General features: G+C 39.8%; 1 protein-coding gene and 1 pseudogene across 6 annotated transcripts in view; one reads left to right on the plus strand and one right to left on the minus strand.

Moving 5' to 3' along the window:
- The first annotated feature begins 8364 nt into the window (after positions 1 to 8364).
- On the plus strand, positions 8365 to 9704 carry LOC121034162 (bone morphogenetic protein 15-like; annotated as a pseudogene).
- A 6264-nt stretch (positions 9705 to 15968) lies between these two features.
- The window catches only part of RBMS3 (RNA binding motif single stranded interacting protein 3), a 1359438-nt gene continuing 1351683 nt past the window's right edge, over positions 15969 to 23723 (minus strand). For all 6 annotated transcript variants that reach the window (XM_040481151.1, XM_040481142.1, XM_040481146.1 and 3 more), the window contains one exon: positions 15969 to 22460. In XM_040481151.1, the coding sequence (XP_040337085.1) occupies positions 22454 to 22460 (7 nt within the window). In that variant the 3' untranslated portion in view covers positions 15969 to 22453. The remainder of the gene's footprint in view (positions 22461 to 23723) is intronic.

The following is a 23723-nucleotide window of genomic DNA, read 5'->3' on the forward strand; positions in this document are numbered from 1 at the left end:
ATACTCACCATGATATCAGAATTTTGATAACTTACTTTGCTTTTTCTGATATTACAAATATTCAAAAATAATAAAAATAAAAGCATACTTATCATTGCTTACTACCAGTGTTACATGTGTCCCAGTTCGGAAAATAATAGTCTGATAGAAACCTGTTATGGGACAGACTCCCTCTGGTCATAGTCTAATTGTGTCCTTGGCCCTTCTCATTTCTGAACTCAAAGAAGGGAAATTATTCCACTGTTTTGCTAGTTTCTTCTTTTTCTTTTGCCTGTCTCTCAAAAAGTGCTTGTTGGCTTTCACACTTTGTCCAAATTTCTGCATTGTACTCATTTCACTTCTACTGACTAAATTCTATACCTTGCCCACCTCCAGTTGGAGAGTCCACTTGTGATAAATTGTCCCTGGACTCGTCTTTACAAAACTTGCCCCTGCCTAAACCCAATTAGAAGGAAATAAGGCAAAAGTGACAAGTGGAATGGATTTCTATACATATAAACAATGAGATGGGTTATATAAACTGTTAAAAATATAAAAAAATTGATGTTGCAACATAAGGCAACTCAAAGTGTGGTCTAGGGAACATGTATCAGTCGATGAGCTATTTATGACTATCATGAGATAAGTTCAAAAACTGAGAATAGGCAGTTAAGACTTTTATAGTAATTTGACATTGTAATGTATTTTATTTTAAAATTATTTATTTATGTATTTATTTATTTTCACAGAGACAGAGACAGCATGAGCAGGGGAAGGGCAGAGAGGGAGGAAGAGAGAGAATCCCAAATAGGCTCCGATCAAGAGTCTGACACTTGGGGCGCCTGGGTGGCGCAGTCGGTTAAGCGTCCGACTTCAGCCAGGTCACGATCTCGCGGTCCGGGAGTTCGAGCCCCGCGTCGGGCTCTGGGCTGATGGCTCGGAGCCTGGAGCCTGTTTCCGATTCTGCGTCTCCCTCTCTCTCTGCCCCTCCCCCGTTCATGCTCTGTCTCTCTCTGTCCCCAAAATAAATAAAAAAACGTTGAAAAAAAAAATTAAAAAAAAAAAAAAAAGAGTCTGACACTTAACCGACTGAGCCACCAGGCACCCCTAAGAAATTTTTTTTAAGCTGAAAAACTGGTTCTTTACTGCAGATACTCTAAGAAATACTTGTATGAAGAACTAAATAGAATAGAAAATGTTATTTTTTAAAAAATTTTTTAGTGTTTATTTTTGAGAGAAAGAGACAGAGTATGAGCAGGAGAGGGGCAGAAAGAGAGGGAGACGCAGAATCCGAAGCAGGCTCCAGGCTCTGAGCTGTCAGCACAGAGCTGACGCGGGGCTCGAACTCGTAAAGGGTGAGATCATGACCTGAGCTGAGCCACTTAACTGACTGAGCCACCCAGGCACCCCAGAAAATGTTCTTTTAAGTAGATCTCAGGAAATTGTAATGGATGGATTTTTTAAAATAATACATCGACATTCTAAAAAAAAATGCAAAAAAGGATTAACATCATCATATATCTATATTCTAGCATTTTTGGCCATTGAATGGTAGGTCATGACCAAAAAAATGCATACCATAGCACAAAATTATTATGAAAGAGAGTGGAGATGTTTCTTTTCCTATTCTTGGCTTTTCTACTCTTTGCTCTCTACTTGAAACTCTGTCAGAAGTTCGGCACTTATAAATGCAAACACCACAGTCTCAGCAACTTTTACAAATTGCTTCTGACTGAATTCTTTTATTAGGGAGCTTTCAATTAAATCCAGTGTTGCTGGAACATAATATTTTTAAACCTTTAGGCAAAGCATAATAAGGCTTAAAACAGAACTAGAAACACGTTTTGGCATGCTTTGATACTAGATTACCTAAATTTCTGCTTAACAGATGCAATAAAAGATAGTTACTGCCAAGAGGCTCTTGTCTGCCTTCAATAATCTCCAAAGTGATTCTCATAGATCAAATGGGCTCATGAGATACTCAGACATGGAACCCTACTCACACATAATTGAAATTCCACTTCGTAGCCATTACCAATATGATGTAATGTAGCTGAAGGAATGATGGAATTTGATGCCAAATTTAAAGTCAGAGTTCGAATGTGAATTCATCTGCTACTTCTACCTTTACGATTGTTTTAAGAATTCAATATTAGGTATGTAAGAGCCTGAAGACAGATTTTATTTCATATATAGGGTTTTAAAGTAATCCATAACATTTTGTTTAAAAAATTATAAATGCACTTTAATGGAGGAAACAAATCTCCATTTTATATGCTATTCCATTAATTAGGAAACGATTTTACATTAAATATGCTACTCCAATGCATTAAGACCAGCTTGTGGTTGAGATACATGGATATCATTACTAGTTTAAGGATACATTTCTGACCAAAGTAAGATTTCCTTCTCAAAGTTACTAGTCAGCCTACTTGCAATCTGGCTTTTACACAAACCCACCACAGCAGTATAAAATAGTTTTGTTCTATCTCTTGATAGAAGGTGTGTCCTTCCAAAGAAGAGAGAGCACAAAGTTAGGAAACAATGGCCCAACGTACCACGCATATCACATATTTCTTACCACTATTCTTTGTCCTCATTCTAAAAGAGCGTTCTTCTATCATTACTAATTATGTTTGCTCAGACCGCCTCTTCTCTGGTCTCCGGCCAACTCAAATCCATCCAGCCAGAGTGCTCAACAGAAAACACAAATCATACGATGTAACATCCCTTCAGTACCTCAGCAGTCCCCATTGCTACCAAATAAAATCTGAGCTCTTCAGCAATGCTCACAGGATTCTCCAATGCATAGTCTCTCCTTCCTCTCCAGTCTCATCTCCCCCTATTCTCTCTTGATTCTGCACTTGAGGGAGAGTTCCCTGTGTGTTGCAATCCCACAGGCTTCCACATTCTTCTGCTATTGCTCACATCATTCCATCTCTGACGCATTCTTTCCTTTCCTTACTCACCTGGCACATTTGGGGGGGGGAGGGGTCAGAGGGAGAGAGAGAGAGAGGGAGAGAGGGGGAGAGAGAGAGAGACTGACTCTCAAGCAGGAGCCCAACACAGAGCTCCATCCCACAACACTGAGATCATGACCTGAGCTCACATCAAGAGTCTAATGCTCAACCAACTGAGCCATCCACACACCCTTCACTTGGCACATTCTTGCTTGGCCTTTAAGATATAGCTGAGACATAACTTCTGTAGAAAGTCTTTGGATCCCCTCATACTGGCTTACCGCCCCATCATAACCTTTACACTATGTTTTATTCAATGGGTTGATCCAAAGTTATTACTTTTTTCCAACAACAGGGATTCTCAATATACCCTCCTCCAAGAGAATCTAGGGATACTATTTTGGGAGTCTGAATGTGAGTGGTAAAAAATTTCTTTCTTTCTTTTTACTAACATCCAACAGAAATTTAACCTTTTCTTCAATTATGATTTTAAGCAACAAACCACAGTACTGTTGGGAGTACTGTGTCACCAGTAGAAGTTGAAAATAATTCCATACCCCCACACTACAATTGTTGCAGACAATTTAAAATTCCAGAAGTCATTAGACATGCCACTAAATCTTATTTATGGTATTTAATAAAGATCCTCTTACATTACTGTAGCAATTCTTGTAATTTAAAAATTTGATAGTTTTCCCCAATATGCCTGCTTTTTTTGTCCTTGAAAACGTTTTCCGAGAGGGCATTACCAAATGTTAAAGAGGTGTTTGATAATCGTAAAATTAAAAACCCTAAATAATGGTACTCTTTTGGCAGTTTGACTATTTTATTGCAGAGTACTAGAGAGTTGCAAACGTAGATGCATATTTTTGTCAAGAATACTCAGCTCTTTATTATTTTCTTTTAATTTAAAATGTTTTTAATGCTTATTTATTTTTGAGAGAGGGAGAGACAGAGCATGAGAAGCCAAGAGGCAGAGAGAGAGGGAGACACAGAATCCCAAGCAGGCTCCAGGCTCTGAGCTGTCAGCACAGAGCCAGACGTGGGGCTGGAACTCAGGAACCGTGAGATCATGACCTGAGCTGAAGTCGGATGCTCAACCGACTGAGCCACCTAGGCGCCCCAGCTCTTTCTTATTCTTTAAAACTTTTCATTAGTGTTTATTTTGTATGTGGTTTTTAAGAAGTAACATATTCACAAAATAAAAATGTAAAAAATATAAGGCTACATAATAAAAAGTCTCCTTAGGAAACTAATTTTCTTGGGTACCTGGGTGGCTGTCATTTAAGCATCAGACTTTGGCTCAGGACATTAGCTCACAGTTCGTGAGCTTGAACCCCGCTTTGGGTGAGTTCAAGGCCAGCTTAGGGTGAACATTAACCACGCTTCTCTGTCTCCCCTTCTCTCTCACTCCTCTCTCTGCTCCTCCTCGCTCATTTGTGCCCTCTCTCTCTTAAAGAAGAAAAAAAAAGGAGAAAAAGAAAACTAGTTTTCTCCTGTAGAATAAACCAGTGATGAGTTTCTTGTGAATATTTTCAGAGACATTGTATCCCTGTGGGTGTGGGTATGGGTGTGCATGAATGCAAAAGCAAAATAATAAACATATATGAAAACACATATATGCACACACACACCAGATTTTTCTTTTTGCAACTCAGCTTGTGCTATACCACATGTTTTCTGCGTCTTATTTACTAAATAGTGACCATCTTTCATTAATTTAAAATTACTGTTGGAGATCAAAATAAAAACCCCTTGACATTCAATTTTACCTGTTCATTTCACACTTAAAATAAAATTGTAATCAAAATGAAATAAAGAAAAAAGAAACCTAAGTATAGCTTACCATGCATCTCAAGTATTATTTTTTTCTTTTTGAGCCTGAAATCTTCAACCAGAGTCTGAGTGCAATGGCCAATAAATGTAAGCAGCTTAAAGTAAATAACATGAGGCGGTGTTCTGGGCAAGCTGAATTTTTTACCGAAATACTTTAAAATTCAGCTTCTCAAAAAGTAAATTGCCCATCATTGCTCAATACCAGGGTTTATCATATTTTCCTAGTTTTACTAATTAAAACCATTGGTAGATTATAATATGTCTCCTAAGGAAATTTAATTCAGTGTTTAAAATGGTGCAATTAAAAGTAATATAGTGACAGTGCTGGTAAAATAAGTGAAATTATAGAGGTGCCTGGGTGGCTCAGTCAGTTGAGCATCCGACTTCAGCTCAGGTCATGATCTCACGGTTCCTGAGTTCTAGCCCCACGTCTGGCTCTGTGCTGACAGCTCAGAGCCTGGAGCCTGCTTGGGATTCTGTGTCTCCCTCTCTCTCTCTGGCCCTCCCACTCACACTCTGTCTCTGTCTCTGTCTCTGTCTCTGTCTCTCTCTGTCTCTCAAAAATAAACATTAAAAAAAATTTTTTTAAAGAAATTATACAAAATTGCCAAGTGTTTTAAATTGCATATAACAATGAGTCCAAGAAAATAAATTTTCCACTGTGAAATTTATGGTAGGTATTTATTGTCTTCTATAAATCAGTTTGCATTTTCCAGAATTTTCTATAATTATGAACAATCAGAAACATGAGGAAAAACATTCAAATGAATCAACAAAACTCCAAATTGACCATTCCAAAGATGCAGAGACAGAAAGGCAACAGACCAGAGAAGTTTTATGAAATAACTAAATATAGGCAGAAGTAAAAGGAAGCAAATAAGAAACTCATTCACAAAGCAGACTTGTTTATAGCAGCTGAGACTGCGTCCAACTCCCTAAACGAGACAGTGAGAAGTATCGACAGAGAAGACGCCCTGTTTCAGCTGTGTGTGGCAAGCATCCCTCATAGGCCAGTGTCTAATACAGAGCCAGATCTGAGTGGGCAGGGAGGAGAACTCAGGACTGCGGCAGACAGATTTTTAAATGAGGAAGATAGACACACAGCCAAGCCTCAGGAAAACAATAGCATCCAATGCTTGCTGAGTACTTACTATGTACCAGTCACACTTCTAAAGGTTTAACATGCATGAATTCATTTCACCTTCATAAAATCCATGAGATGGGTACTATCATTTTACTCATTTTACAGATGAGAAGAGCAAGATTTTCAAAACTTAATTGTGGAAATCTGAGGCTCAAATACAGGTCGTGTGACCTGAAAGCCTTCACTTTTAACTGCTGTCTCTACCTCTGCTGCTGTGGTTGAGAGGGACATAGGGGGGATTCTCACCAGATGACAGCCTGGTTTTATTACTCAATGTGTTTAGGTCCATTTCTTTTTTAGAAGGATAGTAGACATCTTGTTTGTGAATATGGGTGGCTGTGTGTGAAGATGATTAAGCTAAAGTTTATTTAAAAAAAAATTTTTTTAATGTTTATTTTGAGAGAGAGTGAAGGCATGAGTGAGGAAGGGGCAGAGAGAGGGCGAGAGAGAATCCCAATCAGGCTCTGTGCTGCCAGTGCAGAGCCCCACATGAGGTTTAGATCTCCCAAACAGTGAGATCATGATCTGAGCCAAAATCAAGAGTTGGATGCTCAACCGACTGAGTCACCCTGATGCCCCAAATTGAAGTTCATTTTAATTCATCAGAGTGTATAAGACAACCTTACTTTTGTAATAACCTAACTGAATATGAGAGAACACCTAAAAATGTCAAGCCTTGGAGGGGAAAATATTTCTGAAATTTTAGGTACAAATCCTTGGTTATAGCAGGATCTCTTAGAATGGAGAGCTGGATAGTGTGTCCCAATTACAGCTGGAAAGAACCTTCAGTCGTCAATAGACGTCTGGTTTTTTGCTTTGCTTTCCCTGCCATGATGACTCCCCAATGCAGTAAGTGGATTTAGCAAGAAAATTGTCTCAAGGTGGGCTATTCCCATTAGAAATATTGGCACAGGTCTTCCCACAATAGTCTTGCCCACAGGAGATGGCTGATTTCTTCAACACCCATACCAGACAATGGAGAGTGGGACAGTATAGAGCTCTTTGTTCTTGTACCACCTTTTCTTTTTGTGATTTGTGTTTTTTTTTTTTTTTTTTTTGAGGGGAGTGGGTTCAAAAGATTGGAAAGCAGTTGGGAAACAGAAATTACCGCTTAGAGAAGCCAAAGGTCTTCTCTTTTTGCCTCTTCCCAATTAGCCTTGGAGTACAATGTCTTATTTAAGAAACTTTGTGTAAGGTTTTGAAATTGAGTGAACATAACTGAGGATTCCAGTTTCAGCTCAGACATGTAGAGAGCTGGAAAGCTCCCCCACATACATCATTGACAATGTTGAAAAGGCTGAGGATTCATGACTCTTCTTGAAACCCTCCGAAAACTGAAGTCACGGTACAACCCACTAAAGTAAAATCTGGGATAACAGGTACCTATTAAGGAAACCAGCAAACAACCATCTGTTTGCTTAGAGCAGATTCTCTGGATGTTTCGTTTCCTAAAGCTGCTGTAACCAGGAATTGCAAACAATAGAAATTAATTTTCTCATGGTTTGGAGGTTGGAAATCTGAAATCAAGGTGTCCTCAGGGCCATGCTACTCCGAGTTTCTACAGAAGAATCTGTTCCACACCTCTCTCCCAGCTTCTGGTGGCTTTCCGTAATCCTCAGCATCTCTTGGCTTATAGCTTTGTCTTTTCAATTGCTGCTTCTGTCCTCAAATGACTATCTTCCCTTGTGTGTGCCTCTGTGTCTAAATGCCCCTTTTCTTATAAAGGTATCAGTGATAATGGATTTAGAATTTAACATAACCCAGTATGAACTCATCTTAACTTGAATACATTAGAGATGCTGTTTCCCAATAATGTCACATTCGTAGGTTCTGGGGGAGAGGAGTTAAACATCTTTTTGGGGATGGAGTGGTATTTGGTTCAGCCCAGTATACCATAGAAGCCCCATAATGAGATTCAGTTAAGCCTTCAAAATGAGTTGCTAAAGACCCCGTGGGCTACAGTGAGAGTGTGGCCCTGTTGGAGCTGCAGATGTAATGGGATTTGTACCTTCTTGAATGCTTTTCCTCCCTGAACTCCACCTGGGAAGATGTAGGAGTCTCTTGATAAAGTGTCCTTTGTCCTTCACGGTGTTGGCTGGGGGAAAGAAAAAAGCCTCTGCTATAAGTTCCATCCATACCCATCTCTCCTGTGGGGGAAAACAATAAAGAACAAACAAAAATCATTTTCTTTTTTTTTTTTTTTTCTCCATTCTAGAGGGTAAGTCTAGGGAGCGGGTCCTGGAATGGGTTCCTCTCTTTAAATTACCTCAGCCTCTGAGTAAGTACTATCTTACTCAGCTTAGTAGAGCAGGAGAGGCATGCTGCCTTGTCTCACCTGCTATTTGTGTTTGTTTCAATGCAAAGAGGCCAAATGAGGAGACTTCCATTGGTGATCCATTGGAAGAGACTTCCATTGGTGATCCATTGGAAGAGACTTCCATTGGAGATCCTCCCAGAGGAAGGGACATGGGGATTGCTTGCCCACTTTTTTTTTTCCTTCCTTGCCCTATGTTTTGTGGTGGTGGAGCCAGGATGTGGTTACGGATATGAAGGAAAGGGTCAGAGTGACATCCTTTGGGCTGGGGATGGAGCATGTGGCTGAACACCAAGCCTTTCAAGGTGGTCCTCCCCAGCATATGTAGATGGCTCCTTTGGGGACTGGTGCTTTTTATGGAGCAGAGGGTTTAAATGGTAAAGGTAAGGAAGCCTTCTACTGCCCTCTTGGCTGAAGCACCTATCTTCCCTGGTTGGGAAGCTATTAGAACAAGCCCCTGGCAAGCAGCAGAGGAAGCTACTGGTCCTAGGATGTCCCTTGTGGTACATGCTGGAGTTGTACCGGCATTCAGCTGACATGCTGGGACAGTCTGGAGAACTGCACAACTGGACCATCATTGAGAGCCTGGTAAGGCCCTCGGCCATGCAGGAAGGCATTTCAGAAGCCTCTGGTGTGCAGACCCTGAGCTTTCCTGAGACCAAACCATACTAACTATTCAGAATCACCATGGCTTCCCGCCATCTACACCGCTTGGCTTACTTCCACCTCTTCTGCCACGCGGAGCTTTTGCTCCAGGGGAGCCAGCCCAACCAACCACTTTCCTTCTTCAGGAAGATGTTCCTCACAGGTCAGGTTTCCCTGACCACCAAAGCTGGACAGAGACGCATATCACACAACCCATGTGGCAAAGGCTCTGGAGTCACAAGTAGTGCTGAGTTCTACAACTCTACTTCCTGTGTCAGCAGCCAAAAGGTAGTGAGGTTCCTGAACTCCAGTGACATGGCCTTCTTGTTACTCTCTTTCAATAGCACTCACAAAAAGTGTCTAGAAGGCCAAACTTCCCCAGAGGCTTGGAGGAGTTCATGGAAAGGGACATTCCTCTTGCAGAGGGTCTGGAAAGCAGGTAGTGTCATGCCTGAGGTTCCTGGCCCTTCCCTGGAACATGAAGGACCTGAAACTAACCAAGGTCCCTCAACCCTTTCCACATCAGCTTCCACCAGCTGGGCTGCAGTCACTGGATCATTGCTCCCCATCTCTACACCCCAAACTCCTGTAAGGGAACCTGCCCTCAGGTACTACTAGGTTGTAGTCTCAATTGTACCAATCATGCCATCAACCAGAACCGTGTTAATGAGCAGGTAGACCAGCGTGTCCCTCACCCCTCCTGTGTCCCTTGTATGTTCCCATTAGCATCCTGATGGAGGCAAATGGGAGTTTCTTGAAGAAGGAGAATGAGGATATGACTGCACATGCAACTGACAGCATGGTGCAGCTAGCCCAGGGTTCCTGAGAAACTGGAGAAGGGTTTCTCCATAAACAAATATCAAAGTTAGCACCACAGTGATTCTCTGTCCAATCTGTGGGTTCTGTTCCTTGTCTTAATTGTTGTCTTCTTTCCCCCCATTTATGAGCTCCTCATTTTGTTAAAAAAAAAAAAAAACAGTTCTGTTACCAAGCATCAGTAGGTTCTGGCCCTACTCAGAGGTAAAGTGTTTCTTTGGAAATGCCCTTTCTATTTTCTTGTCTCTTTCATTGTGACTTTGCCAAAAGCGACCAATCCGTGATAGCAGAATTTTAGGAATTGTCCCACCAAAGCTTGGGGAAGGTGGGATCTTCTTAGCATCCATCTTCTGAGGCTTGCTAGCAGAGCTGATGAAGAGAGCAACTTGGGATTTTATCCTCCTTTTCTGTGCATCCTGTAGCCTCAAACTTAGTACCTAATCAGAAAGGCTGTCTGCCTCTGTGCTTGGCTGTCCTCCAACTCTAATACAACTTTTCTGGAACGAACCAGAAAACTTTTTGGCAGAGATCCCCAGAAACATCTTTTAGGGCAACAGAGGAAGGAAATTTTTTCCTAAGCTATCCAGGCTCTTCCTCTCAGCCTCTGAGCCTGAGGAAGTATGCAGATTCCTTCCTATCCTGAATGAGGACAGGAGCCTTCAATAAGGGCATAAGGAAATGAGTGTGGAGCTGGGGGGACTTCACTTCAAAACCGCCACATCTACGAACAGAGGAAGAGTGGTCATTGCAATCAGGGTTATGTGTGTGTAGCAGGCAGTCATTTAAACGTTTCTATACAACAACAAATTCCACAGAGTAATCTGTTGTTTTGTGTGATACCTGTGTGGGGTTAATCACCTCACAAAGGAAGTTCCCTGGTGGCTTAGAGGCTGGGAGGTGGCCTGACTGAAGGTGGAGAGGGTAGAAGACTGCAGATGGGAAGCTGGATGGTTGTGACTGGTCTGTTGGTGCGTTCAGCTTGGCTCTGGGCATGGGTCTCTGAGGGAGATGGGTCTGCTGTCTTGGGATGCATGGAGTTCTGCCCTGAATGGAATGGGTATTTGCAGGGTAACTCTTCTCTACTGTACTAGTGTGAAGTGATGGAGACTGGGCCGTGTTGCACATAAATCATTTTGTTGTTGTTAACAAACAAAAAACCTAGAGCAAAGGTATACATTTTGATAGATAAAGAAGTTGAATTTTAGAAAGGAAAAAATGTTTAGCAAAGGGTATGCCTAAAGTGAGGATCCAAGATCTTTTCACAGCTTGTCCAGCACTTTGCCCAATATTTTGCAATATACCTGTAAGAATAAAATTATATTGGTCAAAGGCCAGGTAATAGTAAAGTTATTTTGGATCAATAATGTATCTTTTCAGATCATATCAGTGGACCCAGCACGATATAAGAGGCAAATCTTTGGCTTTGTATATAGCTGATTCTGAGTTTGGATCCTATCTATATTAGGAAAACATGGCCAAGTCATGTAACTTTTCAAAGCCCCAATTCCCTCAGGTTTAAAATGTGGCAGGACCAAGGCACCTGGTGGCTCAGTTGGTTCAGCATCTGACTGTTGATTTTGGCTCAGGTCATGATCCCAGGGTCATGGGAATGAGTCCCGCATTGGGTTCCATGCAGAGCATGGAGTCTACTTGAGATTCTCTCTCCCTCTCCCTCCCTCACCTTCTGCCCCTCTCCCCCACTTGCTCTTGAAAGAAAGAAAGAAAGAAAGAAAGAGGTAGCACCTGTCTTGCATGATTGTGGAAAGATCAGTGGTCATAAATAATAGATGCTACTAGATTTATAAGCAGCTCAGAATGGCAGATTCCATTCTCCTTGATGTGAAAAGAGTTGAATGGCCCAGATGATTTGGGGAAAGGGTAACAGTAAAATTTTCAGCCACTCTACTGAGGAACCAAATTAGGGGAGAGGCAACAGCAAGGGTGTTAGAAGACCTTCCATGTGTGTGGATGGGAGAAGGTATGACTGCGTTCATATCAGGAAGTTTTCCGTCTACTTTGCATCAAGCCATGGGAAGATTAAACGTAATGCTCAAATAATTCCCTGATCTTATTTCATGCTAAAATGTTGTCATAAACCAGAACCTACTAGAATGTGACATCCTTGTAGACAAGAAACATGTCTTTTCTATTTATCATTAAAATATTTATGGAGTGTCCATGTCCCAGGGACTGTTGAATGAATCCATGAAAAGTTATGCCTATCTATTTGGTAGCTAGATCCTTTCTTTCCAGAACAAATCACAGAGATGATTGAAACAGAAAGTTATTTCTGGGATGGAAAATGTGAATTGTGTTGGGTTTCTGTGACCAAAGTGATTAGAATGAACGCCCAATGTCCTCTTCCACAGAAATGACAAAATACCAGGCCATGTAAGATAAACATTTGAAAAAAAAAATGGGAAGAAAATTACCTCTCACATTGGCATTTCCCAAAGTCATTGTAGAAGAGGAGACCTTAGAACTCAGGGGTTAAGAGTTTGGATCTGTTTTAATTTTTTTAACATTTATGTATTTATTTTGAGAGAAAGAACACATGTGTGCAAGTGGGGGAGGGGCAGAGAGAGAGAGAGAGAGGGAGAGAATCACAAGCAGGCTCTATGCTGTCAGCACAGAGTCTGATGTGGGGCTGGAACCCACAAACCACGAGATCATGACCTGAACCAAAATCAAAAGTTGGACACAACTGACTGAGCCACCCAGGCCCCCTGGATCTGTTTTTAAAAGCATACTCTAGCCCTTCCTAGATGTAAGTCCATGGTTAGATCATCTAACGTTCTAAGCCTCATCTGGAAAGTGGAGGCAGTGGCAGCACCTACTGCAGAGCAGTCTTGTGAGGGTTGTGTGACCTCAAGTATGTGGGGCGTGTGGCACAGATCCTGGCACAGAACAAAGGTTCAGTGATGGGGACTCTTGCTCTTACAGCCATACCTCATGTCATTGGTTCTGGTAGGAATGAGGGGACTGGGGTGTGGGTGTGGAATCCACTGGAGACTAATTCCACAGTGCCACCTGGTGACTGCTTTATCACAAGAGTAACCTGCAACGTCCTAAGGGTAGGAGAAAATTCTTGAGACGGTAGGAAGCTCCCCCCATTTCTGAGGATTTAAATGAAAAGATAGCCTTTTGATATATGGAAGACTTTTTCATCATTATTGTGAATAATTTTCACTTACTGAAAATCCAAACATAACCCATCTTCTGAGATGAAGTTTGAGCTATATTACTTTTCACTTCACTAACTTTGGAAATCAGAGAAAAGAATTATCTTTCTCAGCATCCCTTTACAAAAAAGCACTATAGACTGTCAGTTTTATTGAAATTGTTGAGAATTGGAGGAACACTCACTTCTTAGAATAAGTTATAAAGTTTATAATTTGTAAACTATAAAATACATAGATATAAGGTAAAAAAAAATCATGGTTATTTAATACACCAGGGACACCATTATAAATGTAGCTTGTTTCTTCACTCTCTGGTCTTTTTTTCTCTTATCTTTATGTTTTGAAACCAAGGATTCTTCAGCATACTTTTCAGGAAGTTCCCAAGTATCCTGCAATTTGAAGTGAACATTTTGTGCATACAGGTAGTGGTGCTGGTATTATTATCTTCTTCAAAAATCTGTCATTCCTAAAAAACAAACAAAAACCAAAAAGGAACCATTGCGGGCCACCTGGGTGGCTCAGTCATTTAATTGTCAGACTCTTGACTTTGACTCTTCTCATGATCTGACCATTTGTGAGTTCGAGCCCCACCTAGGGCTCTGCTCTGACAGTGCAGATTCTCTCTCCCTCTCTCTCTGCCCCTCCCCTGCATGCACACTCTCTCTCAAAATAAATAAACTTAAAAAAAATAAAAAAGAATGATGCTCTAAAAAGCACTCTGATGGAACATAAGTAAAATTAATTTAAAGGTCTTCATTCCATTCTTATTTTCTTATACTCTCCAATAATTCCATTCTTGTAGGTTTCTCTTCCAGCTTCCTCTTCTGCCAAGAAGTACAACATGAACTGCTACTCATACAGGGAAAAGTATATATGCAATACATTCTTAGATCCTGACACTGGTTCATTAGCTTTTTCCATATCCTCTCTTGGATGCTTAGAGTATAAAGTATGAAGATGTCATATGGGAAATGACCTTGATGCAGTAGGAGCCTTCGTGTACATTGTCATGCAAGTTATACTAGAGGTCACAGAACAGAAAGGTTCACAGGTCAAATGCTGAAAGCAAGGGCTTATTAAATCCATTAAAAACCCATGGCAAGAAGCAAGAGGAAAGCCACGGATAAGGTTAACTCATTGAGGATAGGGTTCAAGAGGAGTGGAAGGCCACAGAGTTAAAAGTTCTGCAATGTTCAGGGGCACCTGGGTGGGTCAGTCAGTTAAGCGTCCGACTCTTGGTTTTGGCTCAGGTCATGAGTTTGTACTCTGTAGGATCGAGCCCCGAGTCGGGCTTTGTGCTGGCAGCATCGAGACAGCTTGGGATTCTCTCTCTGTCTCTCTGCTCCTCCCTTGCTTGTGCTCTGTCTCTCTCAAAATAAATAAATAAACATTAAATGAAAGAGTTCTGCAGTGTTCATATATCCCACCTCTCCCTCCGCTACATCATCCTTCTCCACTGATTGTATGTTGCAAGGCAGGCCACAGAAGGAAGAAGCTGGTGAAATAGGCTCCATCTGAAAGAAGCAAGGGCAGGTAATTGAAATTCACCGATTAGCCTGATAGGCTGCTATCTGTGCCCGAGGGTGACTAGATTAAGACCTCAAAAATATTGAGTGCCTCATATTTCTTATGTATACTTAGTGTGTCATGAATACATGGTACTTCATGTATATTTAGTGCATCATAAATATATAGTGTTTCCTTGATGTTTCCATTTCTATTTTTGTTCATGCTCACATACCTTACTTATTTTATGTCTTAAGGTCTGTTTTATATTTACTTCATTTGCTGTGTTTAACACATTGTATGAATTTCATTTAACTCCCTTGTTTCCTTGTGTTCTGTAGAATTAGGTATTCTCGAACAACAGCAGATATGTATTACAGCACGCAATATTTGTGGCCCTTGAATAGGTTAGCTTAGATGATTCTGCTATTTGCTCACCAGTGTTCTCCATCATGTGAGAAATGAACACTTTTTTTTTTAATTTTTTTTTCAACGTTTATTTATTTTTGGGACAGAGAGAGACAGAGCATGAACGGGGGAGGGGCAGAGAGAGAGGGAGACACAGAATCGGAAACAGGCTCCAGGCTCTGAGCCATCCGCCCAGAGCCTGACGCGGGGCTCGAACTCACGGACCGCGAGATCGTGACCTGGCTGAAGTCGGACGCTTAACCGACTGCGCCACCCAGGCGCCCCATTAAAAAAGAATTTTTTTAAAGAATTTTTTTTGATCTTTATTAATTTTTGAGAGACAGAGTGTGAGCAGGGGAGGAAGAGAGAGAGAGAAGACACAGAATCTGAAGCAGGCTGCAGGCTCCAAGCTGTCAGCACAGAGCACGATGCGGGGCTCTAACTCGCCAAGGGTGAGATCATGACCTGAGCTGAAGTCGGCCGCTTAACTAAGCCCCCCAGGTGCCCCTATTTTTTTTTAATGTTTATTTATTTTTGAGAGAAAGAGAGCGAGCGAGCACAAGTGGGGGAGGGGCAGAGAAAGAGAGGGAGACATAGACATAGATATAGCAGTCTCCAGGCTCCAAGGTCTCAGCGAAGAGCCAGACACAGGGCTCGAACTCATGAACCATGAGATCATGACCTGGGCTGAAGTCAGATGCTTACAGATGCTTAACTGACTGAGCCACTCAGGTTCCCCTGGACACTTTTGATCTTGATTGACCTGGATTTAATCATTGTAGGGATACGAACCGCAGATGTCAAAAGGAATTTATTATGTGTAACACTGTATCTCCTGGACTGGACAAAAAATGCACCAGGTAGTTGGCAGATGGCAAGAATGTTTGGAGACAAGAACTGGACTACCTCTAAAGCAGAGCAGGAAAAGTGTGTGAGGTTAGGAAGACCTAAATGGTCCCCCCGCCCCCGGCCAAGCCCCTGAGTAGGGATTTTCTCATTCGGTCGCATGAATAGAATGCTCCTTCCTCTTTCATTTTTTTTTTTTGTTACCAGGGATGTTCTGTTTTAGGCATTCTGCTGGAATCCAGAAGAATCCCCAACTGAGACTGCTCCCTCTCAACAGTCCTTACTGTAACCCATCTCTGGAACAGTGAAGAAAAACACAACAGTCTTCTTGATTGATTTTATTTTCATTTTTTATTGAAAGCTTCATCAAAGAAAACAGAAGTTTAAACCTAACATCCACTGATCTACAGAAAGCCCAAGGAATGGGGGAAATGGTAGCTAATTTGACTGTGGTACAGATGAAAAAATTAAAAATAAAACCGGAAACACCATAGAATTACAGAACTTTCCATGACAGAGACAGCAGTACAAAATGCTCTTAAATAAAGTCAGAATTGAATGATGTTTCAGAAATTCCATGAAGTCAAACATGGCCTAAAACAAGGGTTTTAAAAGAAGCTGTGTCCCATATTTTTTAAAGAAACTGGGTATTTTATAGCAAGTACACTTTTACATGTATTTTTTTAAATTAAGGTTCCAATTATATTCCACTTCTTTTCAAATCAATGGAAGAATTAATTTCCAGAATGGAGAAAACTTTTTCAAGCGTCTCTTTGAAATAGTTTTTATAGTTCCTGAAAAGTATGAAATAACTCATTTTTCCATATATGAGGAAATGAAACGTTTTGGGGAGGAGGACAGAGCATCTTTCTCAATAATCTAAGACCAGAGGATTAATACAAAGCATAACACTAAAGTTACACTTTGGACACTACTTAAATTTGAAATGATCAGAAAAAAATCCACTGGAGTGTCAAGATCATTCAGCCTTATTACAGTGATGCAAAATAAAAAAAATAACAGAATGATTCCTTTTTTTTTTTTTTGCCAAAGATTTAAAATAGGGATGAGTGTATATTTAACCAAGAGATGCTATTGTATTCTCATAACTCAATTTGGAGTTGACCTTTTCATCTGGTTAAAATTTCAATACTGAACGAAACCAAAACAGCTTTCTTTTGAGAGAAGCTAAATACTTTGCTACAGTTGTTGTTGTTGTTGTTGTTTGCTTTTTTTTTTTTCCCCCTTTGCATTTGCAACAATACAGCCAACTCTCAATTATTTGTGGTGGATGGAAAAGAGACTTAACGGATAATAAAACTCCACGGTCTATAGTACACTGATGGTTTTACCAATTATTTTAAACTCCTTCGGTATATCAATACTTAACAAAGAAACAGACTGATTTGAATTTGATTTCCAAATGTTTCTCTTCCACCTGCAGGGTAAAATGTTAATAAAAGGAAAGACAGCCCAAGACCTTAATAGTTGAGAAGACAGAACCAACCTACAGGGTAGACAGCCCTTCTAAAATTGAGAGTGATTGTATTTCTGCAAGACTCAGTTATCAGGGAAGTTAACTGCAGTGAATAAAGTGGAAGAGAAGTGTGACTCAGTGGCCTTGAGGTTCTTTCCACAGACTCCAAGCTCGATCTCAGCTCTCCTCCAGCTTTGAAGCTTCCTGAGTGGAAGAAGCTTTTCTTAGAATGTTCGTTTTCCCTTCCAGCAATACAAAGAAAGGACTATTGAGAAGCTATCCATCTTTTTTGTGTGTGTGACAGGGAGCATATGTACGGAGGATGACACCAAAGATAAAAAGAAGCCACCAATCTGGGGTGAGCTCCCTTGTCACATCAGAAAAGGTCCTGGGGCCACACACAAGTCTTGTGTTTAGCTTTGTACTTTCCTGAACTCTGTACAGGCCACAAAGGACAGCTATGACCAAGTGTGCTTGAATTAAGGGACTGATTTCATATTTAAGAATATTGGGTAGGAAACATTAATTTGAGTTAGACTCCACCGTCTTCCAGTGCCACAGTGGATGTCATGTGTAACAAACTGATTCATTACTGAGATCCCATTATCACTCTGCCATAGGAAGGGTACTGTGTACAGAGTCAATGAGCCTGTTTGAATTCCGTTAGTCCCTCAGATTGGAGTGATATGCCATCAGTCTCCGTGAGCTCAAAATTCTGAAGGATGCCAGCCACGACGGTACAAAAAAACAAAATCTCATCCTTCACTCCCTACTGTGGACAAGATAATGTAGCTCAAGGCTCTATGTGTGACATGTTTAAACTTTGTTATGAAGTGTGACTCCTCAAATGTGCTGAATGTTGCTTGTACGTGTACATAAATATTACCCTTTATTTGATTTTATAACAATCTAAAAACACGTATCGCTGAAACTCACTTAAGAATTTCTCTCTGCTGATCAGCTCATCTGTAGTGGCTTCTACATGCAAATTAAGAATGAGACTGAATTGTCAATTGTATTTTTAGTTTCCTACTAACATTGTAATCTGTCTAGACGGTCCATTGAAACTTCTGAGTTATGAAGACTGAAAAAATGCTATTTAAATCGAAGCTTACTCTTCATTAATGGGGAGTTTAGGCTGCTGTAAAAGACATAGAGGTATATATAGACATCCAAAATATTCAAATAAAAAATCTTTTTAGGAAAAAATCTATTATTTTTTTGTCACGTATGAATTGAAATGATTGTAATGCAGTTTTGCGAGGGGTTGATGTATTCTGCACTAACAGTGAACTTCCTGCTCCATCCAACCTTCTTCTGCTCTCAGCCTTCCATCTCTAACATGAGTGCTTTTAATACCATGGGGTTTTTCACTAGAATGGGTGGAAGTGAGTCTTATATGCTGTCGAATGTGGCAGATCTTTTAAACTCACAGGAAGAATTGATTCAAGTGAAGCATGGAGACAAGGAGACAAACTAACCCTGGCCAGACTGAAGTCAGTAGATGATTTTTGTTTTGAGAATATTATGTCACTTGCAATAATCAAGACGTGCCAGTCTTGGACAGTCACCAGCACCTGCTCCCGTTACTTTTAGGTTACATAGGGTCTAAGACGTCTTCAGAAGACATGGCCATGTATTGAATCACTATGCATAATCTGTCTCCCTGACAAGACTTTATCATTATTAAAAGAAAACCCACTGCTCCCCTGACCATGTAACTAGAGTTTGGGTAAGATAACATTTATCCCATTTGGACTGTGGCTTTGGTTTGTTTCCTGATGTTTAGAAGTCTTGGCAATTAAGTTGAAAGGAAAAATGTTAGTATCTGAATAAATGTTTGGGAATCTGATGAGCTAGAACACTTAAAAAAAAAAAAATAGAGTCCTAAATAGGATTAAAATCACAATATAGATTGCTGATGAAATTAGGATTCTGATGTCTGCATGTATTGAACACATATTTTGGTTTGTTTTATTTTTCATAGAATATAATGCTGCTTACCTGTTGATGCTTTTTTTTTTTTTATTCCCCCAGACTTGACTCTTAAAACAATTATAGGTAGGATGACAGATGCAAATTTGAACATGTGTCATTTTTCCTTCTTCTTTTTTTTCTTTTTGGTTTGAAATAAGATATTTCCTAGAATGGCATGATATAAAAAATCCAAACATAAAACACACATGGACATAAAATGACAGGTAATTTCCTTGTGCCTGAAGTGGCTTAAAAAAATTGAGATCATTGAAATTTCATTGTTGAAAAAAATGTTTCTTAATGTATAAATAAAGCAGTAGTTTTGAATAGAAACAGGAAGTTACCTAGGCACATTCATCAGCCACATGGTAGCTACCTCTTAGCCTCATTGTTGATTGCGTAAATGAGACTTTCTTTGTATCACATTAAGGTTTTTTTTTTTTGTTTTTTTTTTTTGGTTTTTTTTTTTTTTGTTTTTTACAGAAACAAAAGAAAGCATGTTGGTTTCATATTCAAATGAATTATGCCCAGGATAATCCTTATTTATACAAAGAGTTCAGAGACTGAAAAAGAGAAACAAAAAAACACAGTTGCTACACATGTTCGCTTTTACCCCCTGTAACTCAGGGGCCCACTTCTCAAAGGTAAAACTTAAGTGCCACCCTTGAAATACATGAGAAGCTGAAGGATGGAACAGAAGAAAGTATAAATCTGGGATTCTCTCTAAAGCATAGAAAACCATTAAGGATGGGTGTCACCAGATGGAATTTCTCTGTAGCACATGCTACATTTTCTTGGATACATTTTTGCCTCTATTTTGACTGCGAAAATAGGGAGTCACTCCCTAGACTCAAGCTTCTAATTCATGGGGTTTCAAATAAGAGAAACGGGCCCATTTCAGCACGAGGCCTCTGTTAACAGATCATAAACAGTGGAATATTGACAATGTCATACAAGCCAAACTCATTACTGCTATTGACCTAACGGGGATATGATTTGCCTTTTAAAGCTTTTTTCATCTTTAAAAGCCTACCCTGTTTTCTTTTACCGTGCACTTAATGCATTTCCCTCCTCTTTCTGGACTAAGACAGGTTCTCTTGACTTAATTTGTGAAAAGACTTTCACCTATTTGATTCTAATGATCCATTCGGGAAGCAATTCTAGTGCATGGTTCAGTGAACAAAGTTCCATTGGTCTTAATCTCAGGTAAAACCATAACAGGTTGAACATGGGTTCCATGAGTCAAATATGCCAAGATGTTTGTTAATTCATTTTAGGCAAAGTTTTGCATCATCTTCAATGCAAATATATCTCCTTTGGCTTTAATGATTGATCAAACCCAACTCTTTTGGTTCTTATTAATATAAATCATACAATTTCTTGATTGTCAACTAGCATTTTAAAAGCTTACCTAAATTCCACTAATAGAATCCTCAATCTTATCGGTCCTACTTGCCTCAGAGAGTTAAATTGAAATAAAAAGGTCTGTTTTTGTCCTTCTTCTGACAACACCAGGGTATGGGAATACAATGAAAGGAGGCAAAAAGAAGATATCCCCTCCCCAATTGCAGAATCAAGGTGGCTGTTCATGGCAAATAACAAAGACTGAGGTGAGAAGATAAAACCTAGAGGTGTTGGACTTGAGAAGGAAGACTATAATTACAAATACAGTGAGACCTTTTCAGGAGACCACTCATCACCTCACAGAATATCACTACGCTTTTTTGACAAGTGACTTTCAGACCAGTTCGGGAAGTATCTTTAGTTGAGTGTTCACATAAAGGAATTTCGACCTGTTAATCAAGTGTCTCAGCTTACTGGTGGCCATCAATACAGGTGTCATGACTCAAGAGAGCTAGTAAGGAACCAAAAAAGCTCATGGAATGAATATACAGCCATTTGGCTCTGTCAGTTTGTATCCAGAACTCTTCATGCTCAAACCGCTGAACACAGCAGGTGCAAGCGTCTGCGTATTATCAACAAATGCATATTAAAAGGAAAAACACAAACAAAACCCCTTTTTGTTTTGTTTTGCAGTATGTAAAACACCAGTGGAAGGTAGTTTAAACAAACAACAAAGAAAGAACTGGTCCGGCCATGTAGGTCAAATAAAATTTTAAAAAGAAAAGAGAAGAAAAGGAAAACAACCTCTATCTTCTGGACTGCAATAGGGTGCCACTTCATCTTTGGTATAAAATAGGCCATCCATAGGCTGAATTTGATCACAACTAGGAAAGACTACAGAAATTGTCAACAATTTCTCTATCTATTGCTTTTTTTGTTTTTTTGTTTTTTTGTTTTTTTGCACTTTTTGACCATAAGCTCCTATCTACTTAAGTTTTTTTTTAATGCTCTTAAGCTAGGTTTTGCAATGTGACAAGCAAAGCTGACTAAAAACTTTGTAAAGCTCATAAAAAAGACTGCAGATAAAAAGCACTAATGCTTTTGCTAGCGATCACGCTTTGTAAATTAAAAAAATCTGCATTCTGCCCCCCAAAGACGCATTATTTCTAATGCAGTTGTTTTTAAACCAACATTAATAACTTTACCGTAAAATGTTTTAGCCTTCTAGAATGATTCAACACTTAAGACAAAGTTCATGAAAAGTCCCAGCATTTTCCCAATTCTTGCAGTTGCCATGGTTTCTTTTATCAACAAATTTTCTTCAAATGAAGAAAAACATTTTCTTTTAAACTGTACAGTTTTTTTTCACCCTAAAAACTCATAGTCTTAAACTTCTGTACCAGTTAAAGCCGGCACAATATTTCAATTCTTTCTTGAAATTTTTTTTAACAAGACGTTGACAGCTTGCCTCGAGAGCCTTTGACGTCCTTAAAATTAAGGCAATTAAGATTCAAGATAAATCTTACCTAAATATTTCTAAGAAAAAAATAAAATAAAAAAACCAAGCCATTAGATTTAAACAAAAAGGAGAAAAGGAAAAGTAGCTTAATTACAGAGGAAGACAATTTGTTTCCATTTCTGCTTTGCCCACCTCTTGACATCTGATTTTCTGTTTATAAAAAAAAAATCTATCTACATCTTCTGGTAAGTTCTGAATTCAAATGTTCTTCCAGATAAAATGTCAACCTTCCATGTTTTGTTTTGTTGTTGGTTTTTGTTTGTTTCCTCTTCTGGAATTTTTTCCTTTAATTAAAAAAATGGCAAAAATAAACCGTCAGACCACATGAAGGAACCATTTGCACAGCACATAAAAACACTTTGTTTTCACTGGGTAAAGTAGAAAATTAAAAAAAAAAAAAAGCATTCCATCGACGCCTGTGCAAACTGGAAGCCAACTTCCTGTTCAACGAAGTTTCTTCATTCAAGGCAAAGTTTCAGACAAACATTCTTCAGTCTTGTTTATGGTCTGTAGAAACAATTGAGTAAGAGTGGTCATTACAACAAAGCATCTTTGAAATCACCTTGCGTGTGCTCTTTTCCAGTGAGATCTCTTTAAAAGATACCATGCTTTTTCAATATCCAGAAAACTGTACAGGTTTTAAATCCTGCCACTGTCATACAAATATATATTTGAGCCAGAGAGTTTGTTCACATTAAATATCAAGGCTAAGAGATGAAGAATACCTTTCAATTTAAAGTATTAAGTATTACAAATATACCCAGATAAGTGATACTCTCCATGTGCAGAAGAACATACGCCTGGCTTATGTTGTAGGGACCCCAGAAACTCTTTAATTCTATCCCTTTAAAACTCTCATTGGGGAGTGCCTGGGTGGCTCAGTCGGTTAAGCATCCAAGTTCAACTCAAGGTTCATGAGTTCGAGCCCTGCCTCAGGCTCTGTGCTGACAGATCAGAGCCTGGAGCCTGCTTTGGAATCTGTGACTCCCTCGCTCTCTGCCCCTCCCCCCACTCATGCTCTGTCTCTCAAAAAATAAATAAACATTAAAAAAAAAGTCTCATTGGATTCATCACAAGTTCTATCAACAAATATGTGAGCCCCTACTCTGTACCCAAGATATAGCAGTGGATTGTGTGTTATCCCCTGGGATTCTCCAACTATATTCACATAGCCTTATTGGCCCAATAAATAAGACAGTTACGAGGTAATGGATTTTGTCCACTTTCCCTCTTCTCCTCTTCTTCCTTGCTCAGCTATCTCATCAAGTGCCTCTTGAGGGGGCACTTGGGTGGCTCAGTAGTTTAAGTGTCTGACTCTGGCTCAGGTCATGACCTCACAGCTTGTGAATTTGAGATCTGCATCCCCACATAGGGCTCTCTTCTGTCAGCACAAATACTGCTTTGATTCTCTGCCCCTTCTTTCTATGCCCCCCTCCCCCGCGCTTGCTCTCTCCCTCTTTAAAATAAACTTAAAAAAAAAGATGTTTAGTTCTTGAAAACAGGGACTATATTCTATTCCTACTTTTTACTGTCCAGGAATCTGACAGATAGTACGTACATAATAGGTGGTTAACTAGAGAAATACCCTTTTTACTATATGCCACTTTGCCAAGCCCAGCCCAAATAATTACCTCTGCTTCAGCCCCGTCTACACTGCAGGTCTGGTCTTCCAGTGGGTTGACCCTTACACCTAGTTCTTCCACCCACAGATTAGAGTTTTGTTAAATAATTTCAGGGGGCATGCTATAAAATGGTTTTTAAAACTATCTA

The sequence above is a fragment of the Herpailurus yagouaroundi genome, unplaced genomic scaffold (genome assembly GCF_014898765.1).
Source record: "Herpailurus yagouaroundi ecotype Mexico unplaced genomic scaffold, PumYag 159, whole genome shotgun sequence".
Lineage (NCBI taxonomy): Eukaryota > Metazoa > Chordata > Mammalia > Carnivora > Felidae > Herpailurus > Herpailurus yagouaroundi.